Here is a 17,086-nt window from a genome sequence, read left to right as displayed (position 1 = left end):
CGCGTCCTTTAAAGCATTTATTTTGAAACGCATCCATCGCACGGCTAACTGATAGGCCCCGCCCCTTCCTTCGCCGAGCTAGCTGACGGGTCCCACTCCACACCGTTTTGCCACTAAATTAATCCTTAAAAATATCTCAACAAGAAGGACATTATGTCCGCAAACAACATGTCTGGCCCACAAAGGGTAAACAAAATTATTCGGTGAGTACAGTTGAGAAATGTCGTTGGGTTTGCTCGCTAACATTGCTAACGAGGTAGCTACTTAGCTAAATCAGACGTCATCAGCACTATTCTAACGCGATTATAGACTAGCTAACAAGCTCGCTAGCTAGAACGCCTGTCATTTTGTGAACTAACTAGATGTTGTTACACTGACGTATAGCTAAGTAAGGTAGCTAGTTGCGTTATTTGTGGTAGGGTCATTCATATCTTGGTTGTTACAGATACAAGCCCCCCAGCACGGAAGCAAACCCCACCCTGGAAGATCCGACTCCAGACTACATGAACCTACTCGGCATGATCTTCAGCATGTGTGGCCTGATGCTGAAGGTGACCCAGAGACATCTGTTTTTACCACACTGACACACACACAGACAGATGACCTTGCCCCTCCCCCATTCATCGTGTGTGTGTGTGTGTGTGTGTGTGTGTGTGTGTGTGTGTGTGTGTGTGTGTGTGTGTGTGTGTGTGTGTGTGTGTGTGTGTGTGTGTGTGTGTGTGTGTGTAACCTCCCCATGGAGAAGTTGCCCCACTGTCTGTCTACAGCACTTCTAAAGCCTCATGCAGAAAAGCTGACACACACACAGCACATTATAAAGTACAGTATGTATGTCATTTTGTGTTCATTAACCTTCTGTGCTGTGTGTTTCAGTTAAAGTGGTGTGCGTGGATAGCAGTGTACTGCTCCTTTATCAGCTTCGCTAACTCACGCAGCTCTGAAGACACTAAACAGATGATGAGCAGCTTCATGTGAGTAGAACAAATATGTGTGCCTCTCTCTCTCTGTGTACGTGTTCTGTCTCTCTTATCAAGTCTCATATTTCCAACATACCCAGGGTCTGTATGCGACTATGAGGGTGAGTAAAAAGTGTCTGCTATTATCTGTCTCATAATGGTTTACTGTTAATTGTATCTTTATTTAACTAGGCAAGTCAGTTAAGAACAAATTCTTATTTTCAATCACGGCCTAGGAACAGTGGGTTAACTGCCTTGTTCAGGGGCAGAACGACAGATTTGTACCTTGTCAGCTCGGGGTTTCGAACTTGCAACCTTTCGGTTACTAGTCCAACGCTCTAACCACTAGGCTACCTTGCCGCCCCAACATAGGCACATTAATTAATTAATTGATTAATTAATGTATTAACTATAATACCAGGACGCAGCAGGAAGTTAGTTTGGCAGCTCTTTTTCTGCCTGGGGTGTATTCCCTAGGAACCAAGCGGGGAAGGGACTATCCTAAATGTGTACAATAAAAAACACTTTTCATTGCTAAATGTTTTCCGTTGCAAAATGTTTTACTACGGATTGCACTAATGAATGCACTCCTGGCCATAAAACTAAAGACGCAGGAAGTTAGTTTGGCAACGCTCGGCTCTACCTGGCATTGTGACATGAGATGGGCTCAGCTTTAATGTCCAAAAGCTTTTAACGTTGACCTCCAGGTGTTGCATTTACCCATAACAATTTACTACAGCAGATAATACCACTCACTTTGGGGGAGCGTGTGTGTCTGTGTGGCATTTTTCCAGGGAAAGTAGTGTGTGTGCCTCTGCAGGTAAAGTAGAGAGTGTCAGGACATCAGTAGTAGATGCTTCCGTCCATCACCTAGATTCGTTTTTTTATTAAAGATTGTCTCATTGCCCTCCTGGCTTGTAACACAAACTGTGTGGATCAGCAAAATGTTGTAGAAGTGTTATATGCAGCAAATGCGATATAGGCCTAATCACAATGGAAAAATATGAAGTTGATATATTATACTGATCCAAGGTCGGTTTGGTTTTTCTTTTATAGTGAAGGTTAAGATCTAAGGGATGGTAAGCTGATCCTAGATCTGTGAAAAAAGGACAAAGTGTAACCACCGAACCTGAAGGCACCGAGGCTATATTAAAGATGGTTCTGCTGAGCAATCTCTTCAATATTTATTGCAAATTAATTTTTTTCTCATCCTTTTTTTTTCTTCTTCAATCTCTTCTTCTTTCGATCAGGCTGTCCATCTCAGCTGTGGTGATGTCATACCTCCAGAACCCCCAGCCCATGTCGCCACCGTGGTAACCAAGGACCAATGGCGGGGGGGCCTTGCAGGAGAGGGGCGGTTCCAGACTGAGAGTGGGAGACGGACTCCTGACTCGCCCACTGACCATCTGGGCGAGAGAGAGATGGATGGCTGGAGAGAGGAGATGGATGGATGGATGGATGGATGGATGGATGGATGGATGGATGGATGGATAGAGAGAGAGAGAGAGAAGGGAAAAATATGGATGTATTGAGAGGAAACACAATGGTGGACATGAGACAAGAACAAGATGACCAGGTTGTCCTGGTTATAACTCCCTGTTTACTCTCCAAAATCTCTCTCTTCCTGGAGATATTGCACGTTTTCTATTGAATTGTCTGATTCACCCGCTGTAAGCTGAGCTCTGTTAGTTGGAAATAAAGATTGAAGGTTTTATAAAGTCACTGTATTTTGTTTGTCCTGTTACATGGGTGACACTGTGCTTCGCTGTACCGTACCACTTCATCCCGCTGCAGCTCACACTGAGACCGGAACCCGGGACCCCCTGCCTCGCAAACACCCTCATGAAACACCTTTAGCCAGCTGTGCCACCGAAAAGGTACCAGTTGGATTGGCATTCCAAGCTGAGGAGTTTAACCAATTCAGGTCTGTTACATATGGATGTTCTGATAACGTCTTGGATCATTAGGCCCAAACACCACTTCCTTCTAAAATCTGACGCAAGAGCTTACATTGAGCAACTGTTACGAAAGTGACTGTGTGCCTCTCTAGGCAGTCAGTAATGTGTACAATCTCACTCTGCAGTTTAGCTCTGGGAATAGCTACCTCAGTCCTAGAAGGCCCCCCCACCACACTCACACACAGGACATAAACCCACTCAAGCCCTCTGTCTGTCCCTGTCTAATCACTTTCTAGGCACTGCTCTCCACCACACGCTCTCTCCCTCCAGACTGTGTGTGTGCCTGCTGATGACAGAGCAGAGAGAAAGGCAGATTGGGGAGTCAGCCGGATCTGAAGCTGATTTAGTGGACTTATAACTCACGTCCGACCAGCCTAAGGCAGATCAGCCCCAGCAGAGTGGGCACTTCTGTGTTCGGGACACGTGCCAGAGACAACCGGTTTCAACAAATTCCACTGAATTTTTCTCCTGATTTTGCACTGACTTGGTGGGGGGATAGAAATGCCAACTGGCACCTTTTTGGAAGGGAGTAAATGAGTTTTTCCGCTTTGGTAGTTTATTGCTGTTTTTCCCCCTTGTTCCCATGTGTATCTTTGTGGGCTTTCAAAACACAAATTGGACTGTTTTTGGAAGGTACCTTAACTTTTTCTTTGACTTTCCAAATGTTGTTTGTTGTATAAAAAGTGTGAACCTAGTCAGTTGTCCAACTGAATTCTGTCTTTCCCCATTTAACCCAACACCTCTGAATTAAAGAGGTGTAGGGGGCTGCCTTAATCAACATCCACGGCTTACAGAGGGTTAACTGCCTCGCTCAGAACAACAGATTTTTACCTTGTCAGCTCAGGGATTCGATCCAGCAACCTTCAAGTTATTGGCCCAACGCTCTAACCACTAGGCTACCTGCCGCCCTGACAGAAGAAAGAGAGAGGATATTGAATTTGTTGCATCTGCAGTTATCGCCTCTTTTGATCAGTGGGGTTGGTGTATTTTTTGGGTTATTAAAATCTTGAATAGAACAGAAAGGCCCGCACACTGAATATGCTCCCAATTACCACTTGTGCTACTGCTGTAGGCCTACCTCATCTGCCTAATCTCAATGATTGTTGTTTACCATTGACCACTAGAGAGCAGAGTTGCTTTATAAATTAGTAAGCAATGAGCATCTCATGGTCTGGTTTCATCCCAAATGGCATTCTATTCCCTATATAGTGCACCACGTTTGACCAGTCCAGTAGTGCACTATGTAAGGAATAGGATGCTATTGGGGATAAATCCTTGATGAAAGAACTGGCTCACTTCAGTACAGCTCTCAGACAGTATGGATTAAAACATGCAAAACTCCTAGCACATAACTCTCTTTCGTTATCTCCACTCTTTTCTCTCTCTTCCCCTCTCTGCTCTCTTTTCTCTCTCCCTCACTCTCTCTCTGCTCTCTTTTCTCTCTCCCTCACTCTCTCTCTGCTCTCTTTTCTCTCTCCCTCACTCTCTCTCTGCTCTCTTTTCTCTCCCTCACTCTCTCTCTGCTCTCTTTTCTCTCTCTCCATCTCTCTCTGCTCTCTTTTCTCTCTCCCTCACTCTCTCTGCTCTCTTTTCTCTCTCTTCATCTCTCTCTGCTCTCTTTTCTCTCTCTTCATCTCTCTCTGCTCTCTTTTCTCTCCCTCACTCTCTCTCTGCTCTCTTTTCTCTCCCTCACTCTCTCTCTGCTCTCTTTTCTCTCTCTTCATCTCTCTCTGCTCTCTTTTCTCTCTCTCCATCTCTCTCTGCTCTCTTTTCTCTCCCTCACTCTCTCTCTGCTCTCTTTTCTCTCCCTCACTCTCTCTCTGCTCTCTTTTCTCTCTCTTCATCTCTCTCTGCTCTCTTTTCTCTCCCTCACTCTCTCTCTGCTCTCTTTTCTCTCTCTTCATCTCTCTCTGCTCTCTTTTCTCTCCCTCACTCTCTCTCTGCTCTCTTTTCTCTCCCTCACTCTCTCTCTGCTCTCTTTTCCCTCTCATTCTCTCACTGTTTCTGCTCTCTCTCCCTCTGTCTGCTCTCTCTCTTTCTCTTGTTCTTTCTCTTGCTGTTTCTGCACTTTCTCTTTTTCTCTCTCGCTCTCTCATTCTCTCTCGTTGTCTCCGTTTCAGCTCTTTTCTTTCTCCCTCTGTCTCCTCTGTCTCTTTCTCTGTTTCTGCACTTTCTTTCTATCTCTCTCCCTCTATCACCTATCTGTCTCTCTCATTCTCTCTCTTGCTGTCTCCCTCTTGCTGTTTCTGCTGTTTCTCTTAATCGCTGTGTCGCTCTCAGTCTCAGCTCTTTCTCTCTCCCTCTGTCTCCACTCTCACTCTCTCTCCCTCTCTCTCTCTCTCTCTCATACATTAAAGAGTTCTACTGAAGGTTAAGGTGTAGTAACCGGTACATGCAATACCACCGTTCTGCTTCACCTTCTTTTATCAAACCATACAATACTCCCTTTATCTCTCCTTCTCTCCTCATCTCTCGCTTTGCTCCAAAGAGAGACTGATGAGTCAGACTGACACAGGGTTTGTCCCAAATAGCATCCTATTCCCTACACAGTGCACCACTGTTGACCAGGGTCCGTAGGGGAATATGGTGCCATTAGGGACGTGGCCACAGAGGAAGAATGAATGAAGGTGAATCGTGATATTTGTCTTAAATTTGTATTCTGGCACTCTTTTCTCTTGGTCCTCCTAATGGATCCTATTCTGGGACACAGACCACTTACGTACATCATCTAAATAGGCCCGTAAACAACTGGTTGTGTGTGTCCGTGTGTATTCGTTTGCAAGTTTGTGTGTGTGTGTCAGTTTGCCTGTGTGTGTCCGTGTGTCAGAGGGCCCTCACAGGGTGAGTGATTGGTGACAGGGCTGGTGACGGTGAGAGCCTGACTCAGCACACACACCCACTCAACACACACACCCACTCTGCCGCTCCGCTCACTGCCAGCAGGGCAGCGATGTAACCTCCACTCTGGAAATTAGCTAGGTGGGCCACACACACACACTAGATGTAACGACACCCACACTCACATAAAACACACACACTCTTTCCCTCTGCCCCTCTATTTATCCAATTTATCTTATCTTGCACTTGTCATATAGAGTGATTCATATAGAGTGATTCATATAGAGTGGTTCATATACAGTGGTTCATGTAGAGTGGTTCATGTAGAGTGGTTCATGTAGAGTGGTTCATATAGAGTGGTTCATATAGAGTAATTCATATAGAATGAGTCATATAGAGTGATTCATATAGAGTGATTCATATAGAGTGGTTCATATAGAGTGATTCATATAGAGTGGTTCATATAGAGTGGTTCATATAGTGATTCATATAGAGTGGTTCATATAGAGTGGTTCATATAGAGTGATTCATATAGAGTGGTTCATATAGAGTGATTAAAACAACAGAGATCACAACACTTCAGAGAGGCAATCCCCTCCCCCCTTTTGCCCTCAGAACAGCCTCAATTCGTCAGGGCATGGACTTTACAAGGTGTCGAAAGCGTTCCACAAGGATGCTGGCCCATGTTGGCTCCAATGCTTCCCACAGTTGTGTCAAGTTGGCTGGATGTCCTTTGGGTGGTGGACCATTCTGAGTGTGAAAAACCCAGCATTGTTGCAGTTCTTGACACACTCAAACCGGTGCGCCTGGCACCTACTACCATACCCTGTCTTGCCCATTCACTCTCTGAATGGCACACAGACACAATCCATGTGTCAACGCATAAAAATCGCTCTCTTTCTCTTCAGGCTTGCTATTTTTATTATTTATCTCTCATGTCTCTCTTCCTCACACACACACACACACATGCACGCCCGTACGCACGCACGCTCACACTTGTATAACTAACCTTTTGGGGGGGGACGCAATTCAGTCCCATTCAACATCACATTTTCCCTAACCTAAACCTAACCCTTACCCTAACCTTAACACTAACCTTAACCCAAAAAACTAACTCTAAACCTAACCCTAGCTCCTAACCCTAAAAATAATTCTAACACTAATTCTAACCTTAACCCTAAACCCCCTAGAAATAGCATTTGACCTTGATCTCCCCAGTTGGTCCATTTTTGTTCGTTTACTATTCCTGTGGGGTTAAACACGTACACACACACACAATCCCCACCATCCTTCATGTGCGCTCCCCAGGCTCAATCACTGAGCTATATGAACTATGCAACCTGTTCCTTGTGTGAATGTTTCTCCTACTCGCGCGGGTACGCGCATCGAGAGGTAGCCGGAGCACGTACGTTGATTTCTCTCGAACAAGAGAGGAGGGAACGCACATCGCATTTTCCATCATACACCACACACACGCTGCAGGCTCTCTCAAGCTAACGATTCCAGCCAGAGATCGAGACGAGAGAGTGACGGAACGAACAATTGTCTGACACTGAAGCACGGACCAGAAAGCGACTGAGAGGAGGACATAGAGTAGAGAGAGAGAGAGTGGAACGGGAGATCATTTGACCAAATATGCCTTAAAAGCCATTTCGGAGGTCCGCCTGCGTGCCCATTGATTACATTCTCGTCCTTTTATTATTATTTATTTTTTTACCAACATTTTGATTATAATTTCTCGGTTGTTTTCTCTTGGAGTCAGTGACTGGCACGTTACGGGATGTGTTACGGAATTTGAAGATGGAGTTTTCCTCCCCTGTAGTGGATACGGTGCTGTTCCTCGTCTCGTCCTCCGGTTCATCTCAAGGTCCTACGGTTAGTTACTACTGCACCCCGCGCCACGAGCCGCGTTTATTATCCCACAGGTGCGCTCTTCCTGCTGCTTCCTCCACGCGACGAGGTCGGGTCAAGACCCTTCCAAAACTCTCCATTCTGCTTCGACGATAACCACCAACTGTCAGGTAACAAGACATACATTCAAATGTTAATTTCAGTAATCCTACGACACAACATTGACCCGAACCGTCCACTATTGTCAATTTGACACCATTCTATCGCCTGTCACACAGCATTTTGATGGATTCGACCACACAAGTATTCATTGTGGTATTTGTGATTTGGCTAGAAGACAATAGCCCATGATATATCTGAGCGTGTTTAAACGACGATAGCCTGGGGAAACTATTACAAGTTTCAGATGATAGGTTGGAACAAAATACTTCGACATCAATAGGCCAAACCAACATCCTTCTGTTTAGGATATTGAGGTAAAAGAAGACAAAGCTACACATCGATTCAGAACCCCTTGTGATTGGTTTTAGGGCAAGGCCCCCTCGGTGTGTTGACAGTGTATAATGACCATGGCATGGAGTGAATTCAGGTACTGTGGACTGCTAACCTATTCAGTGAGAGAGAGAGGAGAGGTAGAGACGGAGCGGAGAGGTAGAGAGAGAGACAGGGGGAGAGAGGGGAAGAGGGAGGCGGGGAGAGAGAGAGACCCGCTTGAGAATGAATGCAACAGCAGTTATCTGAAACGGCATCACACACAGTGCATATATATTTCTACCATGTCCTCTCAACCATCCATTTAAATGATTGCAACCCTTTACAACCCACACAATAATGATAGGATTGGTATCCTTTATGCATATGAAAAGGACATGAAGAACAATGTAGGCCAGTCTACTGCTCTTATCCCCACTAGATTCCTCTTCCACCACTAGGGTCAAGATTGGAGAGCCACTGGGCCGTCCTCTTCGTGTGTGTGTGTGTGTGTGTGTGTGTGTGTGTGTGTGTGTGTGTGTGTGTGTGTGTGACCAGTGCTTAATTTGAACCTCATCCTGGCAGAACAGGATCCGGCACCTCTCAGTTTTGGACTGTTTGGTTCAGGAACCCATTTTCCAGGATCCGGTACATCTCGTGACAATGTGAACATGATAATAAAAGCAATCAAAGTTGAATTCATGTTGACTCCTCTGTAATTATCCTGGCTGGAGCCCTAAACAACGTAATGTGAAAACTTGCCAGATATTCAAAGAATTGATTTGGGTTTGGGTCTGTGGTTTGCGCAACATTGTAGCCTATATAGACCAACGCGTGGCCCTTACTGTGGTGAGAGGGAGAAGAGCGCCTGTATTTGTCACAGAACTAGAATGACAATCACCTTCTATGACCTCTCTCTGCTCAGATACACTCTTAGAAAAAGGGGTTCCAAAAGGGTTCTTCGGCTGTCCCCACAGGAGAAACCTTTTTGGTTCCAGGTAGAACTTATTTGGGTTCCATGTAGAACCCTCTGTTGAAAGCAACCCAGCATTGAAAGGGTTCTACATGGAACTCATAAGGTTTCTACCTGAAAGCAAAAATAGTATTTCAAAGGGTTCTCCTATGGGGACAGCTGAAGAACCCTTTTAGGAGCCTGCAACTCTCATCTCTCCAGCGTTGCACTTCATCATTTATTTATCTTATTGAATCATAGGAGGGTTCTGGAGGTGCCGTATCACCCCTGATGATTTGAAATATATTTGCCAAAGTTGTAGGATGTGTTCAGAAGTAAATGAAATCACTGTGAGTAGTACACCAGGAGTAGGCTGATCATTCAGCTGGTGGAGTGGATGTAGTCCAATCACAAGCCATGCCTACAGTCAGGAACACGCAGCAAATCTCAGGCCTTTCACAGTATTTCTAAAACAATCGTGGGAAAACACAGGTTGGAAAGCAAATGGACCCTGCTGAAAAGTGAAGACTAATCTGTCTGTAGGTTACCAAGTTATCAACTAACGAATAGACCTATTGAGCGAACACCATTCTTTAACAAAGTTAAGCGAGAGAGAGAGAGAAGCTTTTGGCACGAGTGCATCGGCCATTGCGGATGAGTGAGCTGCACATCATTGGGTGAGTCAGTGAAACTGGAAAGCTTTTTCAGGACTATAATTTCCTCCTCATATTGTACAATATGTCTCCACGCACCTGGGCCTAGACTACTGATGGATTCAAGACAAGGCCCTTTTTATTGATCTCAGTTTGACATTGTCAAAGTAGCCTGTCATTCTTATCATTTGTGAGGTATTAAAAAATTATGTAGAATTGCATGAAATGCGATTCTAAAAGGCCATATTTTCCCTGACCTTTCGGCTACAAAAATGTTCCCCGTGTGTGTGCATTGTGCCTCTAATCTACTGCTCCATGTCAGTATGTACAGGTGATGATAATGCAATGCTTTATTATAAAGGGGATTTCTTCTTCATACATTCCAGTACCTCAGACCCCCCAGTTCCATCCCCCTCTTAGCTCACGTTTTGTTCTGGCACCTCCCAGTTTCCAAATGAAGCACAGTGTGACACGCAGCTTTCCCCTGCCACATATAATTATGACACGCAGCTTTCCCCTGCCACATATAATTATGACACGCAGCTTTCCCCTGCCACATATAATTATGACACGCAGCTTTCCCCTGCCACATAATTATGACACGCAGCTTTCCCCTGCCACATATAATTATGACACGCAGCTTTCCCCTGCCACATATAATTATGACACGCAGCTTTCCCCTGCCACATATAATTATGACACGCAGCTTTCCCCTGCCACATATAATTATGACACGCAGCTTTCCCCTGCCACATATAATTATGACACGCAGCTTTCCCCTGCCACATGTAATTATGACACGCAGCTTTCCCCTGCCACATGTAATTATGACACGCAGCTTTCCCCTGCCACATATAATTATGACACGCAGCTTTCCCCTGCCACATGTAATTAGGACACGCAGCTTTCCCCTGCCACATATAATTATGACACGCAGCTTTCCCCTGCCACATGTAATTAGGACACGCAGCTTTCCCCTGCCACATATAATTATGACACGCAGCTTTCCCCTGCCACATGTAATTATGACACGCAGCTTTCCCCTGCCACATAATTATGACACGCAGCTTTCCCCTGCCACATAATTATGACACGCAGCTTTCCCCTGCCACATGTAATTATGACACGCAGCTTTCCCCTGCCACATAATTATGACACGCAGCTTTCCCCTGCCACACATAATTATGACACGCAGCTTTCCCCTGCCACATAATTATGACACGCAGCTTTCCCCTGCCACATATAATTATGACACGCAGCTTTCCCCTGCCACATGTAATTATGACACGCAGCTTTCCCCTGCCACATGTAATTATGATACGCAGCTTTCCCCTGCCACATATAATTATGATACGCAGCTTTCCCCTGCCACATATAATTATGACACGCAGCTTTCCCCTGCCACATATAATTATGACACGCAGCTTTCCCCTGCCACAATAATTATGACACGCAGCTTTCCCCTGCCACATATAATTATGACACGCAGCTTTCCCCTGCCACAATAATTATGACACGCAGCTTTCCCCTGCCACATATAATTATGACACGCAGCTTTCCCCTGCCACATGTAATTATGACACGCAGCTTTCCCCTGCCACATATAATTATGACACGCAGCTTTCCCCTGCCACATATAATTATGATACGCAGCTTTCCCCTGCCACATATAATTATGACACGCAGCTTTCCCCTGCCACATATAATTATGACACGCAGCTTTCCCCTGCCACATATAATTATGATACGCAGCTTTCCCCTGCCACATGTAATTAGGACACGCAGCTTTCCCCTGCCACATATAATTATGACACGCAGCTTTCCCCTGCCACATTTAATTATGATACGCAGCTTTCCCCTGCCACATATAATTAGGACACGCAGTCTAAAGCGAGAGAGTGTCAATTAGCTATTGTATGACAGCTATGTAAAAACCCATGCGTCATTCTAGAATAAGTAAGTTCTTACTTTGTCAAGACAGCAAGCTCTTGGTTGTTCCTTTGTCTATTCAACTCAGGCCCAAATGTTTGTGTGTGTGTGTGTGTGTTTGTCTCTGTGTGTGTGTTTCTGTGTTTGTCTCTGTCTCTGTGTGTGTTTGTCTCTGTTTCTGTGTGTTTGTCTCTGTCTCTGTGTGTGTTTGTCTCTGTCTCTGTGTGTGTCTCTGTCTCTGTGTTTGTCTCTGTCTCTGTGTTTGTCTCTGTCTCTGTGTGTGTCTTGTCTCTGTCTCTGTGTGTGTCTTGTCTCTGTGTGTGTTTGTCTCTGTCTCTGTCTCTGTGTTTGTCTCTGTCTCGTGTGTTTGTCTCTGTCTCTGTGTGTTTGTCTCTGTCTCTGTGTGTGTTTGTCTCTGTCTCTGTGTGTGTTTGTCTCTGTCTCTGTGTGTGTTTGTCTTATGTCTCTGTGTGTGTTTGTCTCTGTCTCTGTGTGTGTTTGTCTCTGTCTCTGTGTGTGTTTGTATTTGTCTGTGTGTGTGTTTGTCCGTTTGTCCATGTGTGTGTGTTTGTCCATGTGTGTGTGTGTGTCCGTGTGTGTATGTGTGTCTGTGTGTGTGTTTTGTCTATGTGTGTGTTTGTCTGTGTGTGTGTATTTGTCTCTCTTTGTGTGTCTCTGTATCTCTGTGTGTGTCTCTGTATCTCTGTGTGTGTGTCTGTGTCATACTGTATGTTAAAATTGTGTGTATGTAGTATGTGGACGCAAGTGTGTCATATAGTACATGTTCAGTTGTGTGTGTGTGTGTGTGTGTGTGGGTGTGTGTGTTTGTATGTCTATGTTTCTCCCCCTCGAAGGTGTGAGATTGCACTCACACACATTAAAGTGCCTTTTATATAGACTAGCCTCTGGACACCTCTTAGGGGTCATTTCTCTTGACTCCATCATCCCTCTCTCCCTCCATCATCACTCCATCATCCCTCTCTCCCTCCATCATCACTCCATCCAGCCTTAGAGAACTCTGGCTCAATCCCAGTACACATTTAAACGAGAAGGAGATATCAAGAACCTAAAAAGCTTATTTGGCTGTCTCCATAGGAGAACCCTTTGAATAACCCTTTTTGGTTCCAGGTAGAACCCTTTTTGGTTCCAGGTATAACCCTTTTTGGTTCCAGGTATAACCCTTTTTGGTTCCAGGTATAACCCTTTTTGGTTCCAGGTAGAACCCTTTTTGGTTCCAGGTATAACCCTTTTTGGTTCCAGGTAGAACCCTTTTTGGTTCCAGGTAGAACCCTTTTTGGTTCCAGGTATAACCCTTTTTGGTTCCAGGTATAACCCTTTCCACAGAGGGTTCTACATGGAACCCAAAAGGGTTATATGGGGACAGCCGAAGAACACTTTTGGAACACTCTTTTCTAAGAGTGTACCCCCCTTAGAGTGTACCCCCCTTAGAGTGTACCCTCCTTAGTGTACCCACCCTTAGAGTGTACCCCCTTAGTGTTTTTCACAATGCCTGTACTGGTGGCAGTAATAGCTTTTCTTATATTTCTCCTGCAACAAATACGTGCTGACCATACAAGCACCGGACGTGCTTGTTGCACCCTCGACAACTACTATGATTATTATTATTTGACCATGCTGGTCATTTATGAACATTTTAACATTTTAACATTTTGACCATGTTCTGTTATAATATCCACCCTGCACAGCCAGAAGAGGACTGGCCACCCCTCATAGCCTGGTTCCTCTCTAGGTTTCTTCCTAGGTTTTTGGCCTTTCTAGGGAGTTTTTCCTAGGGAGTTTTTCCTAGCCACCGTGCTTCTTTCACATGCTTTGCTTGCTGTTTGGGGTTTTAGGCTGGGTTTCTGTACAGCACTTTGAGAATATCAGCTGATGTACGAAGGGCTATATAAAAATAAATTTGATTTGATTTGATATATGAGAACTGCAAAACAACAACGTGCCCGTAATGTACCTATCCTCTGGCTGTAGTTCAATGTGGAGTAGTAATGTACCTATCCTCTGGCTGTAGTTCAATGTGGAGTAGTAATGTACCTATCCTCTGGCTGTAGTTCAATGTGGAGTAGTAATGTACCTATCCTCTGGCTGTAGTTCAATGTGGAGTAGTAATGTACCTATCCTCTGGCTGTAGTTCAATGTGGAGTAGTAATGTACCTATCCTCTGGCTGTAGTTCAATGTGGAGTAGTAATGTACCTATCCTCTGGCTGTGGTTCAATGTGGAGTAGTAATGTACCTATCCTCTGGCTGTAGTTCAATGTGGAGTAGTAATGTACCTATCCTCTGGCTGTAGTTCAATGTGGAGTAGTAATGTACCTATCCTCTGGCTGTTGTTCAATGTGGAGTAGTAATGTACCTATCCTCTGGCTGTGGTTCAATGTGGAGTAGTAATGTACCTATCCTCTGGCTGTAGTTCAATGTGGAGTAGTAATGTACCTATCCTCTGGCTGTGGTTCAATGTGGAGTAGTAATGTACCTATCCTCTGGCTGTAGTTCAATGTGGAGTAGTAATGTACCTATCCTCTGGCTGTAGTTCAATGTGGAGTAGTAATGTACCTATCCTCTGGCTGTAGTTCAATGTGGAGTAGTAATGTACCTATCCTCTGGCTGTGGTTCAATGTGGAGTAGTAATGTACCTATCCTCTGGCTGTGGTTCAATGTGGAGTAGTAATGTACCTATCCTCTGGCTGTAGTTCAATGTGGAGTAGTAATGTACCTATCCTCTGGCTGTAGTTCAATGTGGAGTAGTAATGTACCTATCCTCTGGCTGTAGTTCAATGTGGAGTAGTAATGTACCTATCCTCTGGCTGTAGTTCAATGTGGAGTAGTAATGTACCTATCCTCTGGCTGTGGTTCAATGTGGAGTAGTAATGTACCTATCCTCTGGCTGTAGTTCAATGTGGAGTCGTACTGAAGCAGTTTGACATGTATAACAGGACTGGTGTTGTGAACGATCATCAACAAGGGCTCCAGCATGTAGCACCAGTCACAGATTTATTACGGCTGGTTAGGCACTTGTGACTGTGGTAACCACAGTTACCCAACAATAATACACGTTTACCACTACAAGAATACATGAAAATTACAATGCACAATATACTAATCATTTCACAAATGTACCTGATAGGGAAATAGTACGGATAGCACGTCATGCATTGCAGTACGAGCTCGCTGTACAAAATACACAAAACACCCCCAGACACAGTGAATAACCAGCTAGCATTAGCTGAAATGATATTCAACAAAATACACAAAACACCCCCAGACACAGTGAATAACCAGCTAGCATTAGCTGAAATGATATTCAACAAAATACACAAAACACCCCCAGACACAGTTAATAACCAGCTAGCATTAGCTGAAATGATATTCAACAAAATACACCACAAATATTCAAAGGAACACCACTTCTCACGTATAATATTCCAGCTATGTTTACAAACACATTGATATCACTTCCATTCCGCTCTGCACTTAGGAATATAAAAATCCCTTTTGATGTACAGTGCTTTAGAACAGTTAACTTACCGCTGGTTTGGCGCTTGTTGGCTGGGACGACTCTAACTCAAACGCACCTCTCATAAGCAAGCCACGCAAACCAGCCAGTAAGATTCCATGTTTAGTAGGTGGAAGCAAGAGAAAACAAAACCCCCCCCAAAATCATTGGAGTGGCAAGGGGAATCACCAGTAATAACTCTGTTACACAGGTAACAGTCACATTTCCTTCACTCAGTCATTTTCTGCAATTTCTTGGGGATGAATCAAGTAGTGATTAATCAAGTAGTGGTCAAAACGCATTGATGCAACGATAGCTAAGACGAGGAGAGGTCTGTCTGTGATAAAGCACCGCTCTGATTTCTTGACATCACTATCAACTAAACCAGTCCTGCAGGTCCTAGTTTTGTCGCATATGACTACTGTCCAGTCATATGGCCAAGTGCCACAAAAAGGGACATATGCAAATGACAACTGGCCCAGAACAGAGCAGCATGGCTGGCCCTTAGATGTACACGGAAAGCCAGCACTGGTAATATGCATGTCAATCTCTCCTGATTCATGGTGGAGGAGAGGTTGACTGCATCCCTGCTTGTCTTTGTGAGAGGTATTGACATGTTGAAATCAACAAGCTGTCTGTTTTAAGCGAGAAGCGCACAGCTAAGACACCCAGACATACCCCACAAGACATGCCACCAGAGGGCACGTCACTGTCCCCAAGTCCAGAACAGACTACAGGAAACGCACTGTACCCCATAGAGCCATGACTACATGGAACTCTATTCCACATCATGGAACTCAGTCAAGCAGTAAAATCTGATTTGAAAAACAGGTAAAACTACACCTTATGGAACAGTGGGGACTGTGATGAGACACACACACAGCATTCGCAAACACATGCTAACACACACACACGCACACTTTACCATTGTTATTTTGCTGTATTATTGATTTTGTATTGTATATATGTTGTATTAGAGTAGTCTGTAGTAATGTGTTGTATTGTAGATATGTTGTGGTAGAGTAGCGTGTAATAATGTAGATATGTTGTGGTAGAGTAGTGTGTAATAATGTAGATATGTTGTGGTAGAGTAGTGTGTAATAATGTAGATATGTTATTGTAGTGTGTAATAATATGTTGTATTGTAGATATGTTGTGGTAGAGTAGTGTGTAATAATGTAGATATGTTGTGGTAGAGTAGTGTGTAATAATGTATTGTATATATGTTGTATTAGAGTAGTGTGTAATAATGTATTGTATATATGTTGTATTAGAGTAGTGTGTAATAATGTGTTGTATTGTAGATATGTAGTGGTAGAGTAGTGTGTAATAATGTGTTGTATTGTAGATATGTTGTATTAGAGTAGTCTGTAGTAATGTGTTGTATTGTAGATATGTTGTGGTAGCGTAGTGTGTAATAATGTGTTGTATTGTAGATATGTTGAGGTAGAGTAGTGTGTAATAATGTGTTGTAGATATGTTGTGGTAGAGTAGTGTGTAATAATGTAGATATGTTGTGGTAGAGTAGTGTGTAATAATGTAGATATGTTGTATTAGAGTAGTCTGTAATAATGTGTTGTAGATATGTAGTGGTAGAGTAGTGTGTAATAATGTATTGTATTGTAGATATTTTGTGGTAGAGTAGTGTGTAATAATGTATTGTAGATATGTAGTGGTAGAGTAGTGTGTAATAATGTATTGTATTGTAGATATGTTGTGGTAGAGTAGTGTGTAATAATGTAGATATGTTGTATTAGAGTAGTCTGTAATAATGTGTTGTAGATATGTAGTGGTAGAGTAGTGTGTAATAATGTGATGTATTGTAGATATGTAGTGGTAGAGTAGTGTGTAATAATATGTAATAATGTAGATATGTTGTGGTAGAGTAGTGTGTAATAATGTAGATATGTTGTATTAGAGTAGTCTGTAATAATGTGTTGTAGATATGTAGTGGTAGAGTAGTGTG

General features: G+C 43.8%; 2 protein-coding genes across 2 annotated transcripts in view; both read left to right on the top strand.

Annotated features, from left to right (window-relative positions):
- The first annotated feature begins 6 nt into the window (after nucleotides 1-6).
- On the top strand, nucleotides 7-2,678 carry LOC106564445 (PAT complex subunit Asterix). Its single transcript, XM_014130547.2, has 4 exons — nucleotides 7-203; nucleotides 446-551; nucleotides 874-971; nucleotides 2,207-2,678. The coding sequence occupies exons 1-4, from the start codon at nucleotides 154-156 to the stop codon at nucleotides 2,271-2,273; spliced, it is 321 nt and encodes a 106-aa protein (XP_013986022.1). The 5' UTR covers nucleotides 7-153; the 3' UTR covers nucleotides 2,274-2,678.
- A 4,521-nt stretch (nucleotides 2,679-7,199) lies between these two features.
- Nucleotides 7,200-17,086, top strand: part of LOC106592565 (voltage-dependent P/Q-type calcium channel subunit alpha-1A) — a 284,893-nt gene continuing 275,006 nt past the window's right edge. The window contains exon 1 of the mRNA XM_045692074.1: nucleotides 7,200-7,773. The gene's annotated coding sequence lies outside the window, so the exon portion shown is untranslated. The remainder of the gene's footprint in view (nucleotides 7,774-17,086) is intronic.

The sequence above is a fragment of the Salmo salar genome, chromosome ssa12 (assembly GCF_905237065.1).
Source record: "Salmo salar chromosome ssa12, Ssal_v3.1, whole genome shotgun sequence".
NCBI classification, from domain to species: Eukaryota; Metazoa; Chordata; class Actinopteri; order Salmoniformes; family Salmonidae; genus Salmo; species Salmo salar.
The sequence above is the reverse complement of the archived record's forward strand: the minus strand, read 5'-3'. Positions and strand labels throughout refer to the sequence as shown.